We start from the raw sequence: 21,244 nt of genomic DNA, 5'->3' as shown, positions 1-21,244 counted from the left end.
GACACGCCCAGTCGAGCACACGCCTACCCTTCTTGAGACTACAACAATTTATCTATCATCTTATAACGCTCTACATATCCATGAACGAAACGAATATTTTAAATAACTCACCAATTATACGTTAATCGTGTAATTGATAATTATATTCCATGATATTTATAGTAATACTTCATTTAGCCCACTCAGTATTTCCTTAATATCGTGTTAATTATGCCTTATCAACTTTAACCATTAGCTCTTGTTTTCGCTAATTTGAAAAACCATTAACCATGAATGCGGTTAATATCTTTACGGCAATTAATAATGCGGTATTCGATTCTTGCTCAATACGGTATTGACAAAAAATACGCAAAACTTTACCACCATACCGAAGATTTAACTTTTATACAAGAAAAAGTAGTCAATATAGACATCTCTCTCGCAGATGGTTGCGCCTAGCGGAGCAGAGAAGCGTAAATCGTGATAGCACATCAAAATGAAAAAGCTCATTATATTTCCCTTCAACAATGGAACTAAACAAAAATATTTAATGGCATAAAACTTAAACTTGTCCCGCTTGCACGTATCTACGGTGCAGTAGGACCGAGAGAGAGGAGACCGCTACACATTTTGCCGGCAAATGAAGCGTGGCCAGACCGCAGATTGACCGCAGAGAATGGAGGCAACGAGTGACAGAATGGCGGCGAGTCAGTAGTATAGAGTCGCGCGGCTTGTAAACACGCGAGCAGCCTCCGCGCGCCTGACTCATCATCGCGGCCGCGGTAAATACCTGTGACCTACGCGCTCGCTGGGACTATACGCTACAATCTATTTGCAAAAAATATAAGGCTCTATTAGGAAACCGGCGCTGACGCAACGCGCGGGGAAATATCTTGAATAATTAAAGCGATCAGCTGATATTGACAGAGCGCGAAAACACGTGTCTCAGATCCGCTTCTTGGAACACCCATGATTAAAGTTATTTAGCCCAAAAGTTAAGTTCGTGACTCATTATAAAATGACGAAAGTTAAGTTGAAACAGAAATACTCAAGGTTCGGTTTAATCTCAGCTACTAAATATTGAATTAAGGAAATTTACCTCTATGTAAATAAACTGTGCTGTTTATACTAAACTTATCAATTTGTGAAAAAAATAATGAACTGAAATTTGTTAAGTCCTCGTAATTAGTAACTTAATGATCTCTCGTAAATTGTGATTCAAGTTTGTCAAATAAGCAGAAGTGTCGACGAACAATAAAGAGGAAAAATTGTTGGATCAAAGCCAAACGTGAATAAATGAGACATGTTTTTATGTTTCGAACAATAAATTAGTCACCAGGTTAAAGGACAAACGAAGAAAGTGGTAAAAACCGACATAAAGGTGTATTTACACTGCGCTACGGAATACTTAATGTAACAAGTGTAGCAGCGCATGCACCTGTCCTAATATACAAGTTGTATATACGACTGTATATTTAACTACCAAACTATCACTACTATATGATAATCTGGGGAACCACACAAGGATTATATTGAAGAAGTAACTATAGTTACACGCACACGTTGGTAACAAGCACCAGAAGCAGCAGTAAGAGGAATGTGGGTGTAAGATGCACCTTCCGTACGAGTCGAGAGGCCGGCGGCGGCGCGACATGCCCGACATGGAGCCGTGGTGGCTGCAGTCCATCATTGAAGAGACGCTTGGAGAGCATCCTGACCTTGGTAAGAATCTGAATCTAACTACTGAAAAGGTTCCTATACTGAATTGATTACCTACATTGAATTCTGCTGATAGATTCAAGGAATTATCTGCAAGTATCTAAATTAAGAACACTCAGGAACTGTATTCCTGGATAATTACATCTACCAAAGAAACCAAAGCTAATCCTATAAACAGAATGAAAAAATATAATATCCTTTTTTTCTAATACATACTATGTCATAATATGTAAACCTACTACCCAGACAACATAACAAAACAAAAGTAAGTAGTTTAATATAACCCAATATTTTTTAGTAGTCGATAAAAAACCCACTCTATGTCTTTATAATCCAAGACACCAACTTCTGAGTCAACCGGGTTTGTTAAATATAGTAACACTATAAAAAATCAATCATAAAATATAGCCTTTTAAAAATAACACTACTATTATTTAGATAAGTGTTCTTTAAAGATATAATGCTTATTATGATGATTGACATGATTTTTTCCAACTATCAGTTTATATACTCTATGATGAACACAGGAAAAGTCAGAGACTAGAGAAGGTAGAGCAATTTATCTATACTAATATTATAAAGCTGAAGAGTTTGTTTGTTTGTTTGAATGTGCTAATCTCGGGAACTACTGGTCCGATTTGAAAAATTCTTTCGGTGTTAGATATCCCATTTGGCATTTATCGAGGAAGGTTATAGGCTATATATCATCACGCTACGTCCAACAGGGGTGGAGCCACGGGGGTGAAACCGCGCGGAGCCTCTTATATTTTATAATTATCTAAGAGGACTGTAACAAATAATATTTATTTTAGACAGTTGACCGTCGATTATACTACGACATTGATATAAATTTCTGTAAACTGGTTACATTATACTTATGAATATTTAAGTTTAATTAAGTAATGAATATACTGTTATAATGTATTAAATTGATGATTCCATCAATTTCCCAATCGACCACGTACAAAATACCCAAAAAACATCGCTTGATATAGGTATTTCATACATTTGTACCTAATGTATGCAATAATATTAATGCCAAATAGGATCAGTGTACAAAATATATGAAGTCGATTAAAATATGATGAGAATGATGCTTTAAATATTTATAAGTCTTTTCTCTCTTCTATTTATTAATCATGTAAATTGTTAAATCTTAATTATAATATCTTTTTGTAACTTCTTTCTTTCGTGTAATTAGATCGATATTACATTTCCGTTTCATGATAATTCACAATTAATACATAATATTATACATATACCAACTGTTCCGACTCTTTGATATAATACGTGTATTATGCTCTACCTACCTATAAAAAAATCACTCAACGATGAAAGATCTTGTATTTCAATTACATTTTATTTTTTAATAAATAATATTTTAATAAATTATACCATTAAAATCTATTTTAATTGAATACTTCTTGTGGATAACTAAATAATATATAAAAAACCCGGATGTAAACAAGTTTAAAACACAAACCCGGACTCAAGTTTTTTAGCTCCTATAAATAGGGATTTGCAAAGAAATGATGTATTTGTATTTCTATTTCCATTAGTAATAATATAAATGATTGCGTCTAACTATGAGCTTTTATAGTTGCTTAATATATCACAGTTTCAACCATCGCTTCTAATCGAGTTTAAAATAGATTTACCTTTTAAAATTTAACTGCTTATATCAAGTATTATGTGAGATTTGATTGTTTTTAATCTCTAATAGGTTTACCGTAACAAAAATTTGATTATCTTGGATAGAATAAAATTATCACTTTCGAGTAAAAGACATCAACGCTGTTTTAAATGTTTTCTTTTAGTATTAAGAGTTATATAATATTATCTGTGTTATTAACAACCACAGATCACAGAAACTAAAGGTTAACAACATAATTTCACAACATAACAAAGGAACACCCAAAAGTAAATGAAGATTAACTATTTAAATAGGTAATCTCTAAGTATGAAAATACACTACACAGTACCTACAACACAATTTTAGTATTTAAAAAAATATAATTGTGACCAAAAGGACATATTTAGTTTACTCACGAATGAGAACAACGAGATCTGGATTCATAATAATTACAATCTTATGAAATTGTATTTGTATACGAGAGCCCAAATGCCATCGTTTTCCAAATCCAACACATCTTTAATATAATAACGTATACGAGTATTTACCACTTAAATCATACAAATCGTGCAACGTGCATTGCAGAACGAATTTTGAAACGCTACCACGTCTCATTTTGTATGCGAAAGCCTGAATGCGAACTAGTCTGCAGGCTTGTCAACAAAACCTATAACAATTAGCGGAACTGCGAGTGAAGCCGGCGGCTGAGGTGCACTTAGGGAAATGAGGTCGTTCTGTGCTACCTAATGGGGTCAGCTTGTTCAAAACTAGAGCCTTTTCTAGCTAATAGCAATTGTCATTACCGAAATTTCAAATTTCTCAAAAATTGGATTTAATTTTTTTGCAAATACTACCGGAATAAAATAACAAAGCAAATATCAAATCAATAATTCAATGATAATGACATTTCAACTCATTGCGTCTTTGAGCACGGATCAAAATATTATGATTATATCAATATAGGCCATCATAGTTATTCATGTGTAGGTAAATAAATGACACTTACCCTATCCTTTGCAACAACCGCGTTGACCGTTTGTACTGTGGTACCATATGAGCGCAGACACGAGGGCTGACTTCGATTCCCAGTGGATACGAAGAAATAAAATGTCGCAGTCTACACAGAAGGCTGATCACCTACTTGTCCCCAAAGAAAATTGATCAGTGAAACAGATGTATGCATAATGCATCTTCCCCATACTATAGTGACTGACTGCCCCTATCCTGTCCATTCTAGTGAACACAATTTTCATGCAATTTCATGGCCAATCCAGGTACTTATATTTCCCCACCTAGTCACTTAACGCAGTGCTAAGTCGGTCTCCGAGGCGGTATACATTACGTAATAAAAGATTCTACCGAAGGGTGGTCACACAGTATTATACGCTGGATTATCTGACATGTAATACAGGGCTTATGCAAAATTACATGCTGCTTTAAATGAAAGAAAATACATTTGTCGTTTAGAATTATTGCTATAAGCACAAGATATGCTTTCCATAGGAAGCCTCTTATTTTAATGTATATTTTTTTGTGAAAAAGGCTTTACTGTAAAATACCTTATAATTATTTGTATCAGTGACAATTTAAATCAATTAGAAGTAATAAAAAGGCTTCGTTCATTATTGAAGATTTGGCGACAACTAATTTGGGAAACAACAGAAATAGAATCAATACAGTAATTTTGGAATTTATCACGAACAGGCAGACAGACGCGCGTAGTAATTATTATAATCTATGCTATTCCATATACCTACAAAGATAGGTAAACCTAACTAAATCCTCAGTGTGCATGCGCCACATACAAGCAATTTCTTCGCGCATGCCCAACATGTTATAGGGGTAAGGCATGTCAACCATAACCTCAGACAAGTTTACAGCAGGCTCTCATCTAATCGCAGGAGCCGAAGCTGAACTCATCCCGACCTTTATCAACCGCACTCCGAACCCGCAACTTGCGGCTATAATTTGTATATCAGCTTCCGTAAATAGAGAAACCACAGTTACACTATTAATGTTTTTTACTCCCCATTCCGTTACGTGGTGATTTTCAAGATATTTGGAGTCTAAACTGTAATACCACAGTTTAAAATCTCGGAGAATTTGGTTTTTAATTCTGAGTATGAGAGCGCGTATTCATAACACAACATTTATTGTTTAATTATTTCTCATCTAAGCGAGAACATATTACAATTCTTAATCACTTTTTATACCTGTTCTATAAATAGTTTTATTTAAAAGAAAACTATTGAACGGGTTTGACCTTCAACTTAAACCAGAAATAAACAAAATTCCTCCTCGATTACTCGACTGTCGCAACAAACTTGTCATATTATCACAAGCTACGTATAGTGCAGATATCATAACATTATAGCTGTACACATAATTAAATAGTGTATTTACAATGTCCCCAATATAATATATTGTTTTTCCTCGTTGAATCTCTACGTTCCAATTAATTGTAGACCATGCGTGCAATGGTGAATATCGGTTTCTATTACGCCTTAATCTGTTATAAATCAATGTGAATAGAACTAGTAATTTATTGGTTAACAATCTAACCTTAATACGTTTAATTTGCACAAATACGATGTTATAGATATCCTAATTGTGCTTTTGTCAACTATAAATAGTGTGTATGGTGTTTACTATTTATTAGATATCTTGCAGCGACCGTTGCTGCTTATCTAATTAATTATTGCTGCTAGAGTAATAGTAGCACTGTCGTTTTTTTATCAGCTTTGTTAAAAATATATGTTTATTAAATAGCTTACTATTTTATTATTAACTAGCTCCGCCCGGATAGATTCTTTCTCGAAGTTTTATTTTTATTATAAAGGTTCTTTGAAAGTGGAAACAAATACGCAAACCAGAAATCATTCAAATTCATTTATTTTTACCTCTCTATTATATACAAAATTCCTCTGACACAGTTTTAGTTGCCTTTTGGCTGATTTATATGAGATTTTGAACGTATATTCGGTAGTTCTGAATCGTGAACTATATTCCTACCTCTGAAATAAGCATAAAGCAGAACAACGTTTCCCGGGTCAGCTAGTAGTAAAGCAGTTTTACAATTTATAACATGACACATCCACTCTTTACATACCACAAACTATAATACCATCTCCTCCTCAGTTCGCACGGGCAGTCCAGACTACATGTGTTCGATGCTGCCTCAACACTGGCGCTCCAACAAGACGTTGCCAGGCGGCTTCAAGGTGGTAGCCTTGGGTGATATAATGGACGGTACCCAGGTCACCGTCAGGGCTGGCAACGACGAGAACTGTTCAGCTGAACTGAGGAACAACACGGCGGTGATGAAGAACAGGGTTGCCAAGTTCAATGACTTGAGGTTCGTCGGGAGGAGCGGGAGAGGTATGTTTGATAGCAAATCGTCATTTTAAACTACAGAATTAATTGTATTGTCAGATGTCCTTACAGACTTCGGAAACTTTGAACTAGGGTGTTCTGTTCAAAAATAAATTACATAACAATTAATATATTATAAATAACTTTTGTTATATAAACAGTTCGTTCAGAAAGAAAACTAGACTTTACATTAATATTTTACTTTTACATCTCATTCAACTTAACTATCCTTAACAATAACAATTTTATCAATTCTCCAAATCTAATGCAACGGGTTACAATTAACATCTACGCGCAATTAATTTGTCAATCGTCATAATGGAATCGTTATAATTGCACTTTACAAGTAGAGTTAGACATTAAAATCCATAAGCTTGTTATAACACGGCGGACGCAAATCACCGCTGTCCGAGCCAGATTAACCAATTATTATCCAATTCTAACTACCTTACGTGTATACGATCATCGAATACCTGCAACGTATTTCATAATGCATGCTAAAGGACTCTCCAGAATAGGTACTTGTTAAATAGTTTGCTTACATTTTGAAAAATGATGGTGTATTCTGTTTATGGCTTCTCGAATATTCACGAAAGTATAAGTATTTTCTTTATTCAATTCCGATTCAATTTCAATTTCAATTATTAAGATTCTATTTCCTTAAAAAATCAACAATATTAAATTAAATTAACAAAATTTTCAAAGCTAGTAACTTTTGCTTTAACATAATTATACTTCAAACTCACGTGGCTCTTAGCATGAAAAATTCATTTAGATTGTATTAAATGTATGTCTACATGGAGCAAAACATGTTTTTTTTTAATTTTAAAGAAATGTATGTATTTTCATAAAACTTTAAGTATACATTGTATGTTAAACCCGCAGTCAATGTCCAACAATACCTCTTTACTTAAGTAACCATGAACTTGTTGTTAATTTTTTGTGCTCTGACCGTGTCAATTGTGACGACTAAAATCCCAATCTAAATTGGTTAATTATATTGAAAATCAATTGTTCTTTCGATAAGTACATGTAGCTTTATAGCTACTCTTTGGGTTAAATTGTTAAACCATTCTGACATAATATAAAAAGTATTTATTGGTTTTTTTAAACTTTAAAACTTCCAAATAAACCTTATAATATGTACATGACCTTTCTTGTCTCTCTTTTCTTTGTTATAAAGTTACCAAGTTAACGAATAAACTCGTCAATAAAATAATGTGGTAAAGAAGATATGTATTCAGATCTCAGAATCTTTATGAAATTAAACTTACCTTACTTACGTCATGATCGTGTTTATGATGTGAAAACTTCTTCAGTCCTTTCTGATAGGAAATCTTATGGGTTCGAGTCATTTTTTATATCAGTAAAATTTTAAGTTATAAGTTTTCAATGTATCAGCGGCTTCATTGCTACGGCTTTCTCTTAATATTTTAATATGTTTTGTGACCAATGATGATTGATGAATACCAACTGAATCTTGGAATATGCGAAGCATAAGACACGCAATCTCACTTTCCCCACCAGATCAAGGCAAGGCGTGTTTTAATTTCCAAACCGCAGGCTGTAAACGACGTTCGCACTTTACTGTTCCATTGTGCTGCGCTGACGCAGCGAGCCGCCATCATTGGCCCCTATGTACTTGCAAGCCGTAAAATCTCAGAAACGTACGCTTATAACTGGCTAGCTGTAAACTATTACCATTGCTGTAAATAATCTTGCATGTGTTGAAACACTTGGAGTGCTTGAAACTATGTAATTCCGAATCTACCATTTTGTTTTGAGATTTCAGTGTGTGAGCTCGATTTTATATCCACTATATAATTATAATGTCTGTAAAAAATTGTCACTTTTCAATAACCAACTTACTAGGTAATTCGTTATTGTTGATAGACTTCATTTAAATAGGTATTATTAGTTAAAAAAAATGTAGAGTCTACATCTCCAAATAAGAAGAACATTTAACCGAAAGCTTTATCCCATGCGCTAAAGCAGAACATGAATTTGAAAACATTATAAAGAAAAAGTATGAGCCTTTTCAGTAGTTTGACTTATTCTTGTTTAATTGTGTAAACGTAACTAATTAACGACTACAAAAACCACACAGTTCAAGCAAAACAATATGCAATGGTGTAAAATTCCTTAAATCTTAGAAATAATAATTAGATGTCGTAAAATTTCCAACGTACAAAATTAATTTGTCATTATGATTTCGTCAACGATCGTCACTTAGCAGGTTTCTTGTAATTAATACGGTTCAGGCTTGACAGCATTATTCTTATAAATTAAGTAATTATTAGGTGTTGTATTACACAAACCTGTTGCTATGCAATCACATTATTTTGTTGATGTTTCAGTAAATATCAAGAGATTAAATTGTAAAAAAACAAGGAAGCTACTTATTAACCAAGATATAACTAGTTTACAAAATAAAAAATAATCTTGAACGACGGTATTAATTGCAAAGGGTCCTCTACCCCTTTTTTATCGTCGTTGAAATCAACACTCATAGTTGATAGTCCAAACTAAACACTTTCATATTATAATGAATAATACTAAGATTATTTCTGACATACAAATATCAGGGATTTTATATTTATTAGTGTCAATGGAAACAAAATTTAATAAAAATACAGCATGACCATTCAATCTTATAATTTGTATAATCATGTAAAAAAAATCTATGTACATATATTATATTATATTTTAAACTATTGTACTTACATCTAGGTACTTCTCTTTTTATATGTTTTTTCATCGTACTAGGTAGGTTAAAATCCAGTGTTTTGACGCGGTCATCACAGTGCAGTCTAATGAAAATAATATAGATTGTATTTGACAAGTGGAAGGGTCTGCTTCGTAGTTTGGGAACGATTAAAATAAAACTGTGTCAAAGGATATTGTGATATCGATAACGGATTTAAATATGATACGCTGCTTGACTTTGAATATACGACTAAATGACACATACCTAGATGTCCTACTTAAGTGAAGCTACGAGATTTATTATTGGATATTTTAACTATAAGATATGCGAAAATCTGTTCTTAGTAACCATAGCACTGATTTCAGTGACAATAATAGTGAATTTATAAGTTAAATTGAATTCTTAATTAGGTTATTGAATTTGGACGTTAGAAAAAATAAAACTGACATTATCATGGTATAGGTAGAGATATACGTACCCACTCTACATTTAGTTTACTCATTTTCACAAACGGCATTTATGAAATAACACTTATTAAGTGATATTTTATTATGTGTTGCAATTCATTTATTAATGGCTATTTCATTAAAGCTAATTTCTCAATATTAGTGAAAATTAATAGAAAGATATCTACGTCAATAAAAATTTACTTTTTCTTTGTCCGCTAGATCTTTGTTATCTAATTCGCAATATACCTACATAATTAAGCCCTTGTCTTAAAAAAAAACAAGCATAAGTAGACTTTTTTTGTCATCATAATAACACTTTCACCATTCATATAAAAGTAATGAAATCATAACTCTAGGTAGGTAATTAGGAGCGCGAACGGCACGTAAACGAAATGACCAGACTGTGACCAAATCATTTTGTGTATTTGTCATCATCACGACTTTTATATCTTCATCTGTATAGCGACAACTTTTATAATAATGATTGAGTACTTAATTTATACACTTCATCTTATTCATACGAATGTAGAAATAAAATTACAATGATTATAGAGTGGTCTGGATATAAGTAGTTGATGATTTTACACCTTTTCATTTATATTGTATATATAATGTATATCACTTGTCAGAATATCTTATAAGTAACTGGAAAATAACTTCTTCTTGAATATACAATTTTCAACCCTCCTCCAAATCTTGAACTTTTCGTAGCTCTACATTGCTGATTTGTTTTCTCCCCGCCCGCAAATGAATGATGTCGTACTATTTAGGCATCCAGCTTATGCTTTAAATCCTAATCCTATCCTAATCCTGAAGAACTTGTTTGAGATTTCTTCAATCAAAAGTATTAGCCATAGTAAAGGTAGAGTTTACCATAATACGTAGTTTATTTTTAGCTTTGAATTTAATATTATGTTCTGATATTTATATCAGTCCATTTAAATGCAGCAACCGTAATTTGCATAACGGATTCCACAAAACAATATGACAAAGTTGTTATTGATCGTATTTTGCCTAAAATGCGTCAGCCGATGCATCGTTCATTGATCATGCAAAGCCAATCGCACCACGCTCGCTATATAAAATTCACCGCAAACGATTTTCCTGAAAAACGTGTCATAGCGAGGTAAATAAGAATCGGCCGTGTGTCGGTCGTCTTCACAAATGTCACTGAGGATTTACGCTCGATCGTAAATCAAGATGGCGGTGGTTCCCTCTGCACTGCACCCCCCGGCCCACCTGCGCCCGCGTCATAATTGAATATTTCACGCGCCCATCTCAACACCTCCGAAGCTATTTCGATACAATGTTATTTTACAACTCCTCGCATTGTGTTAGCTCCTAAACCGTTGATGAGTGATCATGCAAAATGCATTAAGTTTAATAGCGATTTTAAATGCAATATTTCACATCATTCACGACACGCCTTTGGAGTTTAGCGACCAATGTTTTATGATGATTTGTTTCCGTATTGAAATGTATCCTCTGCGTTCCGCCTAATGTAGCTTTGTGACGAGAGAGCGACACCTATTATTAGATAATTTAAATGTATGCAATTTTTATTGCAACGTCTTATGCATAAAATGATTATTATTTTCTTATTGATCTTTCGGGAAATATGATTATTATCTACTAGCTTTCCGCCTGCGGCTTCGCCCGCGTTTTCAAAAAAAAAAAGTGTGTGCGTGTAACCTTTACGCGCGATTGAAGTAAAACTTCTTTGGCGTTGACGACATATATCGGTCAATTAGGGAAAGCTGGCATGTTCACAGTACTCACACTTATGCAATTTCACTTACAGTATGTTCAAAAATAAATGCGACTCTAGTTTCATTTTAGACTTGAATTGTAAAATGGGTGCGTTGTAGATATGTATATGCAAATATAATTACTTATGAAAGCTCTCATAATTTACCTGTAAAATTATAATTTAAAAGTAAATCAATTGATGAAGTTAATTATTTATTCTAATAATAATCAATTGGATAAAAGTATTAATAATCATTCAATTATCAAATAATAATTAAATTCCTGACTTTGGTCGAGTAAAGATATCTAAGAAATATTATATTTGTAGTAAGTACGTAATACCTACCAATACGCGCTAACAAATATGTGTTACATGTTTATTGTATAATTTTCACACTATTGGTTTTAAACTCAAACTCAAACATTTATACAATTAGACTTCTTCTAGAAGCACTTTTGAATCGTCATAACAGTTTAACAGTTTTAACATTTACCACCAATTCAGATAGCAGTATCTATAGAGAAGAAGAAGAATCTATTTTAATCATAATCGTAATCTTCTACTTCACTGTAACTATCATCGCTCGAAGAACTCGATGTTTCGTTGTCGGAATTTCTTAATGTTATTATAAATGAGTCAGTGTAATTATCTACTTTTGGTTCTAATTGAATATATTTTTCCTCATGTTCTCGCGTCTTTCTCCAAACGTCACTAAACATATCCAGACTAATAGCATTTGCTTCCTTTCTAAATAATTCTTACACAGTTTTCAAGTTAAAGTTCACATTTTGTGATGCTACTTTCCCTTTAATTATGCCCCATAGTAACTCTATTGGGTTGAGATCTTTGAGGATTGCATCAAGTAGGTAAAAATTGTGTATAGTTTGGCTTATTTTTTTTAATAATGTGATAACTCTGATTATTAATTAGTTATTTGATTTTTGAAAAAAAAAATGCCGATTTTAGTCAAAATTTATATTTTTCTAACAAGATCCTTATCATCCAAATTTCCACCTTGGTGAGAAAAATTGACATTTCTAATGAAAATGAACAAAAAATTAAATGATTTTATTAAGTAAATACTGTAAAATAGTCTATAATTCTTCCATTTACTGTATCACAAAATTCTTCATAGATTTTTAGATATTCGTACTACACCAATTACATCACCCTGTATTTATAAACAATTGCAAAATATGACACATACATAGGCCGGGAGATACTGACACAAAATTTCGGGTCATTTGTAACAGAATGGCGGTTCTACAGAGGTCTTATTACGCAATGACTAAAAGAAAAATGATGGTCAGAACTCAGAACGCTGGTACCGGCGGACTAGTCGCGTGGGCGTTAGTCGAACTCGTCGGATAAATAGCGAAAGTTAAACGATTTACAAATCGTTTGACTTTTCCGCGTTATGGCGACCATTTGGAATCGTCCGAAAAGTATGGCATGGCAATTTTAGTAAATGGCTGCACGACGATGGTTACCTGTGCAAAAGTGAGCTCGGTACAAATGGTTGAATTGTTTTTTTTTTAAATCAACGCATTCACGTCGGTATGACGGACTGTAAGTCACATCGTAAATGTATGGCATGACACTACCGCCTACATCTTTTTTAAGGGCTATCGGTAAATTCTAAAATTTTTGTGTTACAAATCGTTGGACTTTCGCTATTTATCCGACGAGTGTGACTAACGCCCACGCGACTAGTCCGCCGGTACCAGCGTTCTGACCATCATTTTTCTTTTTGTCATTGCGTACTAAGACCCCTCTAGACCGCCATCCTGTTACAAATCGCCCGAAATTTTGTGTCAGTATCTCCCGGCCTAACATGTGCATTGTGTAAATGTGTTGACGTTCCAGCTCTTCTTAATATACCTATATCACTGAAATGATTAAATATTAACTTAAATAAATAAATATTATATTATAATTTAATTATATTTATTATTCATGTGCTTTACAAAGATTATTTAAATGTTATATTAATATTATTCATTCGAAACAGGTAATTGAATGTCATCATAATTTCTTACGTACGAAATTATAGGTTTGTGGTAACTATAATGTGAAACATAAATTTTACTCTCTAAATTTGCTACTTTTCTTGAAAATACAGCATCTATCGTTGTACCGAAACGCGTTGTTGAATGAAGTCGAGAAGTATTCATAGATAAATCAAATTTTTCTTCTAAAAAATCAATTAACGGCAGAGATTCCTGAGAGCGAAAATTAACATTAAAATCTCCAGTTAGAATCATCGGTAATTCATGATAATTACTATTTTAAAGTCGAGAACCTTCAATTGTGAAGTGAAGTAATTGCTGATGAATAAATTTTATGATATTTGTCAGGCTAGTATTTGTAGAAATATAAATAACAACGATAATCACAGGTTGGTCATTCGTATTAACACATCGAACCAAGGCGATGTCACCAATTTGTGAAACCTCATCGGAAATTTGTGATAATATAGTTGGTGAAATATTTTGAATTGGTGTTACATTGTTCAGTGTATCTGTAGATGAATGATATACAGCTACTCCACCAGCAGTTGAGTTGGGTCGTTTGTATTGGGTAACGCAATAAAAATTTTCAATAAGAATTTGTTCGTAATTTTTCATCCAAGTTTCGGAAAATAACAGCAATGTGGACCTTTTTAATACTTTATCATTCAGATCAGAAACATGAGCACGTAAACTTTGGCAGTTGAAGGAAAATAGTGTAATGTTACTCTCATTTACAAGGTTATATAATTCTTCCTGTTGTGTTATTAGGCGAGAATTTGAAAGTCTTTCAAATTCACACTGTAAATCAACTATTCCCCCTGGACGCTTTCTTCCATGATAAAATTTGTTGTCATCGGTGTTTGAGACAATGAACAATCCATTTATATCAGTTACTCGTGATAATGCTACATATAACAGCTGCTGACTGTGACTTTTATTGTATTCATAAACGATTTGATCAAAAGTACCACCTTGAGACTTATGTATTGTAAGCGCACAAGCAGATACTAATGGAAAGTGATTTCTCTTTGCAAATATTGTCTTATTTCTATTCATTGGTACAGATGACGATCTTCGTAAAATTGGGACTGCTGTTCTACTAATGTTTAGAGTTTGAATATGATGGGCAGCTTTTTTCCTAATTTTCTCTCCTATCTTACCAGGAAACTCAAGCCATAAGCGTATGATGTTATCACTGTCATCACGTTCAATATACACTAACTTTCCAACACAACCGTTGGCTAAGCCATCAGATACATCAATATTGGTTGTAATAATGTAAAATTTGTTAAGAACTAATATGATTTCATAAGGCGATCCTCCTGTATCAATAACTGACATTTTATGAAATTGTTGGCGTACATAATATGCTTCTTGTTCAACTGAATGACAACCTATATACATATCTGTTGCTATGGATACTACTTTGTCTTCAGCAATATTTAAAATAGATTGATTATAATCCGCAACATGTTTATTTTTATTTTTAATTTACTTATTTTAAAAGTAATAAATAAACAAGTATATTTAGAGATTTTCAAAAAATTTTGCAATTTAAAATAATGTTTTTAAAACTGTTGAATTTTTCATTCACTTTGCTATTCACAATTGATCCGTTTGAAAATTTGAAAATAAATAATCCTAATTGATTATGATATTTGCCACTAGCTGGCGTATAAGTCAAGAAGCGTGTAGTATATGACATATACTTACAACCAATCAGAATTATTATTTTTAAATGGCGGAAACTACGCAGACAATAGTAAGCGTTACTTCCGTCAGAAAAAAAATCTGAGTTACTCCCTAGTCGCGCCTAAAGAAGTTTTACTTCAAAAAACCCGCATAGTTCCCGTTCCCGTGGGATTTCCGGGATAAAACCTAGCCTATGTCACTCAGAAATGATGTAGCTTTCCAACAGTGAAAGAATTTTTCAAATCTGACAAGTAGTTTCGGAGCCTATTCAATTCATACAAACAAACAAACAAAAAATCAAACCTTTCCTCTTTATAATATTATAGTATAGATGTGGATTGACGACTCTACAATATGAGAACAATTCAGCATTGATTCCGAAATCCACATTCGGCTGTATTGACAAGTCTTAACACGAATCACGTATCAGGAAGCGAGTGTCGTTATCGCTGTGAACCGCGGACGAAATTTCATATAAGCGTTTATAATGAGCACCGCCTACGCTTCAACTAGGGAAGTAAACATTGTGCTGAAATTATGTGTGTGAAAAACCCACCGTGTTTGTTTGTATCATTTTCCGCATATTGTTAAACTAATATATTCATTTTCGTATGCTTATTATATTTGTTGACACACATAGCTTTGTTTTCCCATATCATAGAAGATTATTTTCATATAGTTAATACTTATAAAATATAGACCAATTAATCAAAATTATGATTTCAACATAGCAAAAGATATCTACTCTTTTACTTTCAACAATCTTCTGATCAAAATCATCAAACATGCAGTATTTAGGAATTCGTAAACACACTAATTCCGAGAGAAATCAATCATTTATAGCCACTAAATCGAGTGCGCACTACACACGAATTATCTGCATTAGACATGTTAATCCACTCATTTTAACTGTAATTTTATTCCGTATTTATCGGTGCATTCATTACTGTCGACCGCAAATCGGGTTCCAAAAAGCTCGCTTATTTCCATACTCAGCTATGTACGGGAATTTTGCGCACAGAAACGTCATTCAACAATATTCAACATTAACGCGACCGAAGTCTCTAATGTATTTCACAATCGGGATAATTTGTGATGCACGAGTTTTGTTTTTTACGTGCTGATGGTAATGAGCGGAACATTGCATTTGTGCGTAATAATATCTTATGTAAATAGTGTGTGGTTATTTTATTCACATACAAAATACTTTTATTTGAAGTCTTTTCAAGTGCCATAATATTATATTTGTACGTTTGTCGTATGTATAAAGTTATTGTAAGCTTCAGTGCATTTTTGTTTTTACATTTATTTTCAGCTACTTCGAAATCAATTGAAATGTTTATTTCTTAAATAAAGCTTTATTTACAGGTAAAAGCTTTTCGCTGACGATCACAATATCAACATCACCGCCGCAAGTAGCCACGTACCAAAAAGCAATCAAGGTGACCGTCGATGGACCGCGGGAGCCACGCTCAAAAACTAGTGAGTGTTTTCGATATTTATTAAATAAATATACCCACTGTATAATTTATTTATAATGTACTAGATTTCCGCCCGCGGCTTCGCCCGCGTTTTCAAAGGAAAACCCGCATAGTTCCCGTTCCCGTGGGATTTCCGGGATAAAACCTATCCTATGTGTTAATCCAAGTTACCCTCTATATGTGTGCTAAATTTCATTGTAATCGGTTCAGTAGTTTTTACGTGAAAGAGTAACAAACATCCATACATCCATACATCCATACATCCCTACATCCATACAAACTTTCGCCTTTATAATAGTATTAAGATTAAGAAAAGATTCATGTTCACATTGTAAAATAAAATAAAAAAATTGTTTTATCCGTATCTTGTTACACGTTGTTAATTCTCGTTTTTTGCGATGTTAATTTATTATTTTCTTGTATTAACTCCTTAAAGTCGGTGTTGTTAACAAATAATTAAATAAGCGTAAGTATGTGAGAATTGAATTCATTAATTTTCAAGAATCTTGGAGCTTAATATAGAGCTTGGAGAAAATTACTATACTTTTAACTGGCCATTAATAGCTGATAATTAAAAGTACACTAGTTACACGAATATTCAATCAATTAAAACTGATCGGAACAATACCTCATCATTGTGTAAAACTAAATTAAACAAAATTGATTGAACACATCAATGGCCGAGGGACAATTTGTTATTATTCGTCGCTGTATAAAAACCGCATGAGCGACGTAAACAATTAAAATATATCAGTTCTATTATTGTGTACAATTTTCATACGGATCGTTTGTGACGCGGCCGCTATCATCGCTGATAACATTTTCTTCCCACGGGACTTCTGTGATACGGTCAGGCAAAGGACGTAGGAATAGTGGCTATTTATACATTTTGTGATACTGATATGGTAAAGAACTATTGTATGAATATCAAATTTGTATTCCGAAGGACTCGTAATTGTTTACAATAAAGTCTTTGTTAAAATATTGAAGCAAAAGATATTTGATTAAAATATAAACTCTTTTCTACATCTCAATCTCAATCTCAATCTCAATACTATTATAAAGGCGAAAGTTTGTAAGGATGTATGGATGTATGGATGCATGGATGTATGGATGTATGGATGTTTGTTACTCTTTCACGTAAAAACTACTGAACCGATTACAATGAAATTTAGCACACATATAGAGGGTAACTTGGATTAACACATAGGATAGGTTTTATCCCGGAAATCCCACGGGAACGGGAACTATGCGGGTTTTCCTTTGAAAACGCGGGCGAAGCCGCGGGCGGAAATCTAGTTCTTCATAATATAGTGTTGATTTGGAATTGATCAAATCATACAAACTGACGTAGCATAACACTAACCATCGAACAATTAAAACGTAAATAAATTCAAAATAATTATAATGCTATTTACTTATAGCGGTAGTTTATTATTATCCTATTAGTAATTGCTCTTAGAACAAATTGCATAATGATCTAACGTTGACTTACAATAACATACAATTATCACATGTCATTTAAAAGGTATTTTAAATTTTTGTTTATAGTAAAACATATTATTTTTAACATCTACGTCATTTTTAATAGATAAATAATGTAGAGTTACTAACGCACTTATTTAAACTTAAGATAAAATCAATACATTATAATTGGTTTCGCAGATATTGTGAATAATTCTAATTCATCATAAAATGCAGCGATTACAATAATCGTATTCAAACTTATTCCTAATATTAAAACTAGTGTTGGAACCCTGCCCATATAATTATAATTGGCTCTAAATTTTATTACGATTATAAAAACAGTCGGTTAATTCGTACCTTCCGACATCCGGACACACGAAAGCTTCAAAAGACGTAGTATCGAAATTGTTTGACGAAAACGTTAAACTTACGCCATATGGAGTGAAGCCGGCGGCAAACAATAGCGAAATTATATCAGTAATAAGTTCGACTCACGCACAGTACGCAACTGCTGCACCTTTGTGCTTGTCGCGAATGGCTTCGATGAGATAACTTACGAGCTATCCGCAACAAATATTTTAACACAATGTACTGTTGAACTGTTTCTTTGCATATAATAACTATTAAATATGTTGAACAGTTTACAAATGTACTTACCTCTAAAACAAAATATGTTCAATTTTCCTTTAAATCTTCCTTATTGCATAATAACTAACCATACGACTAACATATAGTGACTAGTTTTAGATAACACAATAATAAAAATTGTTGCTGGATGCAATGCAATATTTCATACAATTATTTTATGTGTGCGTAGAATCCTTTTTAAATAACCGTATATATAGTAGTATTTTAATAGATATTTTATATTATTATCAGAAACAACAAAACAAAAATGCTCTTATATTTAATCATTTCTTATGATTCAGTACAATCTGTTAAAAATACTCATAAGTCTAATAAATATTACAAGTAGATAGTTGGTGAAATAGTAATGAACCTAAAATGGGGGCAAAGCTCCATACGTCTCGTTAAGGTGATGAATTAATTTTTCTAACATTTACGGCCCTTTTCAAACCTTCGTAATTTTTATATTATTAAAGTTGTCGTGATGAAAATTCTTGACAAGAAAGTTCAATAGTAACACAATACGTCTACCGTTTTAGAAACATGATTCCATGATATTTTCTCGATAGAAAAAAAATACAAAGTTATCATTGTTACTTTTTTTTAATCTCTGGCATCTTCAAAATAACAAACGTAAAGTTACGACTTTTTGGATATTAACTATAAAATAGTTTTATCGGTGCATTCATTAGGTTGTAACCTATACGTCTACCGTGTTAGAATTTTGAAATATGCGATGGTTTTGAAATAAACAAGAAATACTTGAAATTAGCGCGCGACCAGCCAATATAGCGAGAGCCGCCCTGTACCTTCCTACCCCGATCGCTGCACGAGTCATTCCCGCTACGGCCGTCACACGGGGAACTTGTGTCGCTCGCGCAATCGTAAAAAAGGGTGACAACACGATAAGACAAATGGGGACAATAAAGAAAATAAGAAGAAGAAACATAAAGGTTGGAGGAAAAAGAATGCTTACAATTGGAACAAATTAATGAAGTAAGTTGGTTTTATTTTAAATTTGATGATAATTGTATTATAGACGATGTTTGATATGTACCCCTGTTTTAAGTACATAACGAATGTGTAAGATTTTTTCATTTATAGCATAAATAATCTGTTCAGAAATCCGGAATCCAGAAGGAAAATAAACCCACTGATTGTTCACAATGTGAATCCACTCCTTCGTAAGTACCTTTATTCAGCCAAAAATGTATGTTATCAAAGCTCTACTGGTTTTATCGCATGATTCCATTTTTAGCAAAAAGCAACAAAGTGCAAAGAAATAAAAAATCATGGTGAACTTAGTGGAAGTATGGCGGACATAATATGGAACAGGAGCTCATTGGAGTAGTATTATATTTTAAAAAAATACGAAATAATTTCAAGAATTACATTTCTTAGAAGGTGGTAGATAAGTATGTTGTATAAAGAATTTGATGTTGATATTTATTTCATTTATACTTACTACACCTGTGCGGGAAATTGCTTAGTAATAAAACAGGTTTATATTCATATTTACATAGTAATGTGAGTTTTCATTTCGAAAAATTTTGTGTAAGTATATTAAATTGAGTTCCTGGGTGATCTGGAAACACAATTGGGCCCGGAAGATGGCGCTGCAGTCACTCCTCCTAATGACATGAACCGATTTGGATGAATATTTGTGTGCACATTTCATTTTTGTGGGATGATTGGTTGATTCGCTTTCACATTAGCTAATATTATGTATTTTTGTTGTTAGAAAGTAAACTTAATTTAATGTTTATAATACATTATTATTGGTATAAATAAGCCAGTGTTCGTCTCACATTGCTGTACCTGCCTACCTACCCTACCAGGGCCTAACTTTGTTCTGGCTATTTTATTTTGATTATTTGTAATGAATAATTACAATTATAATATAGTGCAAAAAATAAATACATGCGTCAATATATTTTGTGTTTTTTTTAAACAATTTTTTTATTTAAAAAAATATCATTCCGACCGCGGCTTTGCCCGCGTGGAATTAGATTATATCGTGAATCCTGTCTTATCCCATAATTTGAAAGAAGTGTTCAGTTCGGATAAAAAGTGTCCTATGTGTAAATCCAGGCAATTAGCTATATTTTATCAAAATTGGTAATGTAGTCTTGACGTGATTAAGTAACAACTAACAAAAAAATATACAAATTAACATCCAAAGTTTCGCATCAGTTTTACTGTATTAGAACTTTGAACAAAACCGTTGAAGTAAATGTGATTCTGTGCAAGTGTGATATAGACAAAACATCATACTTATTCTCTCTAAGAAACAGAAATCTTACTACTATAACCAATACGCTATTTTCGACATCAGAGATTAAGTTCATGTAGCCTA

The 21,244-nt window shown here is 32.8% G+C and overlaps 1 protein-coding gene and 1 long non-coding RNA gene across 2 annotated transcripts in view; both read left to right on the top strand.

Moving 5' to 3' along the window:
• Positions 1-1,561: 1,561 nt before the first annotated feature.
• LOC149480968 (uncharacterized) overlaps positions 1,562-21,244 on the top strand; it is a 44,643-nt gene continuing 24,960 nt past the window's right edge. The window contains exons 1-3 of the mRNA XM_089706057.1: positions 1,562-1,701; positions 6,470-6,709; positions 16,682-16,795. Of these exons, the coding sequence (XP_089562183.1) occupies positions 1,590-1,701; positions 6,470-6,709; positions 16,682-16,795 (466 nt within the window). The 5' untranslated portion in view covers positions 1,562-1,589. The remainder of the gene's footprint in view (positions 1,702-6,469; positions 6,710-16,681; positions 16,796-21,244) is intronic.
• LOC149480969 (uncharacterized) lies at positions 19,605-21,081 on the top strand. Its single transcript, XR_016316937.1, has 3 exons — positions 19,605-19,884; positions 20,011-20,072; positions 20,147-21,081. It is a non-coding gene; the product is annotated as an uncharacterized LOC149480969 (long non-coding RNA).

This window comes from Colias philodice, chromosome 17 (assembly GCF_061535455.1).
Source record: "Colias philodice isolate Cphi_HAF_F1 chromosome 17, ilColPhil1 Martin Lab GWU primary, whole genome shotgun sequence".
NCBI lineage: Eukaryota > Metazoa > Arthropoda > Insecta > Lepidoptera > Pieridae > Colias > Colias philodice.
The sequence above is the reverse complement of the archived record's forward strand: the minus strand, read 5'-3'. Positions and strand labels throughout refer to the sequence as shown.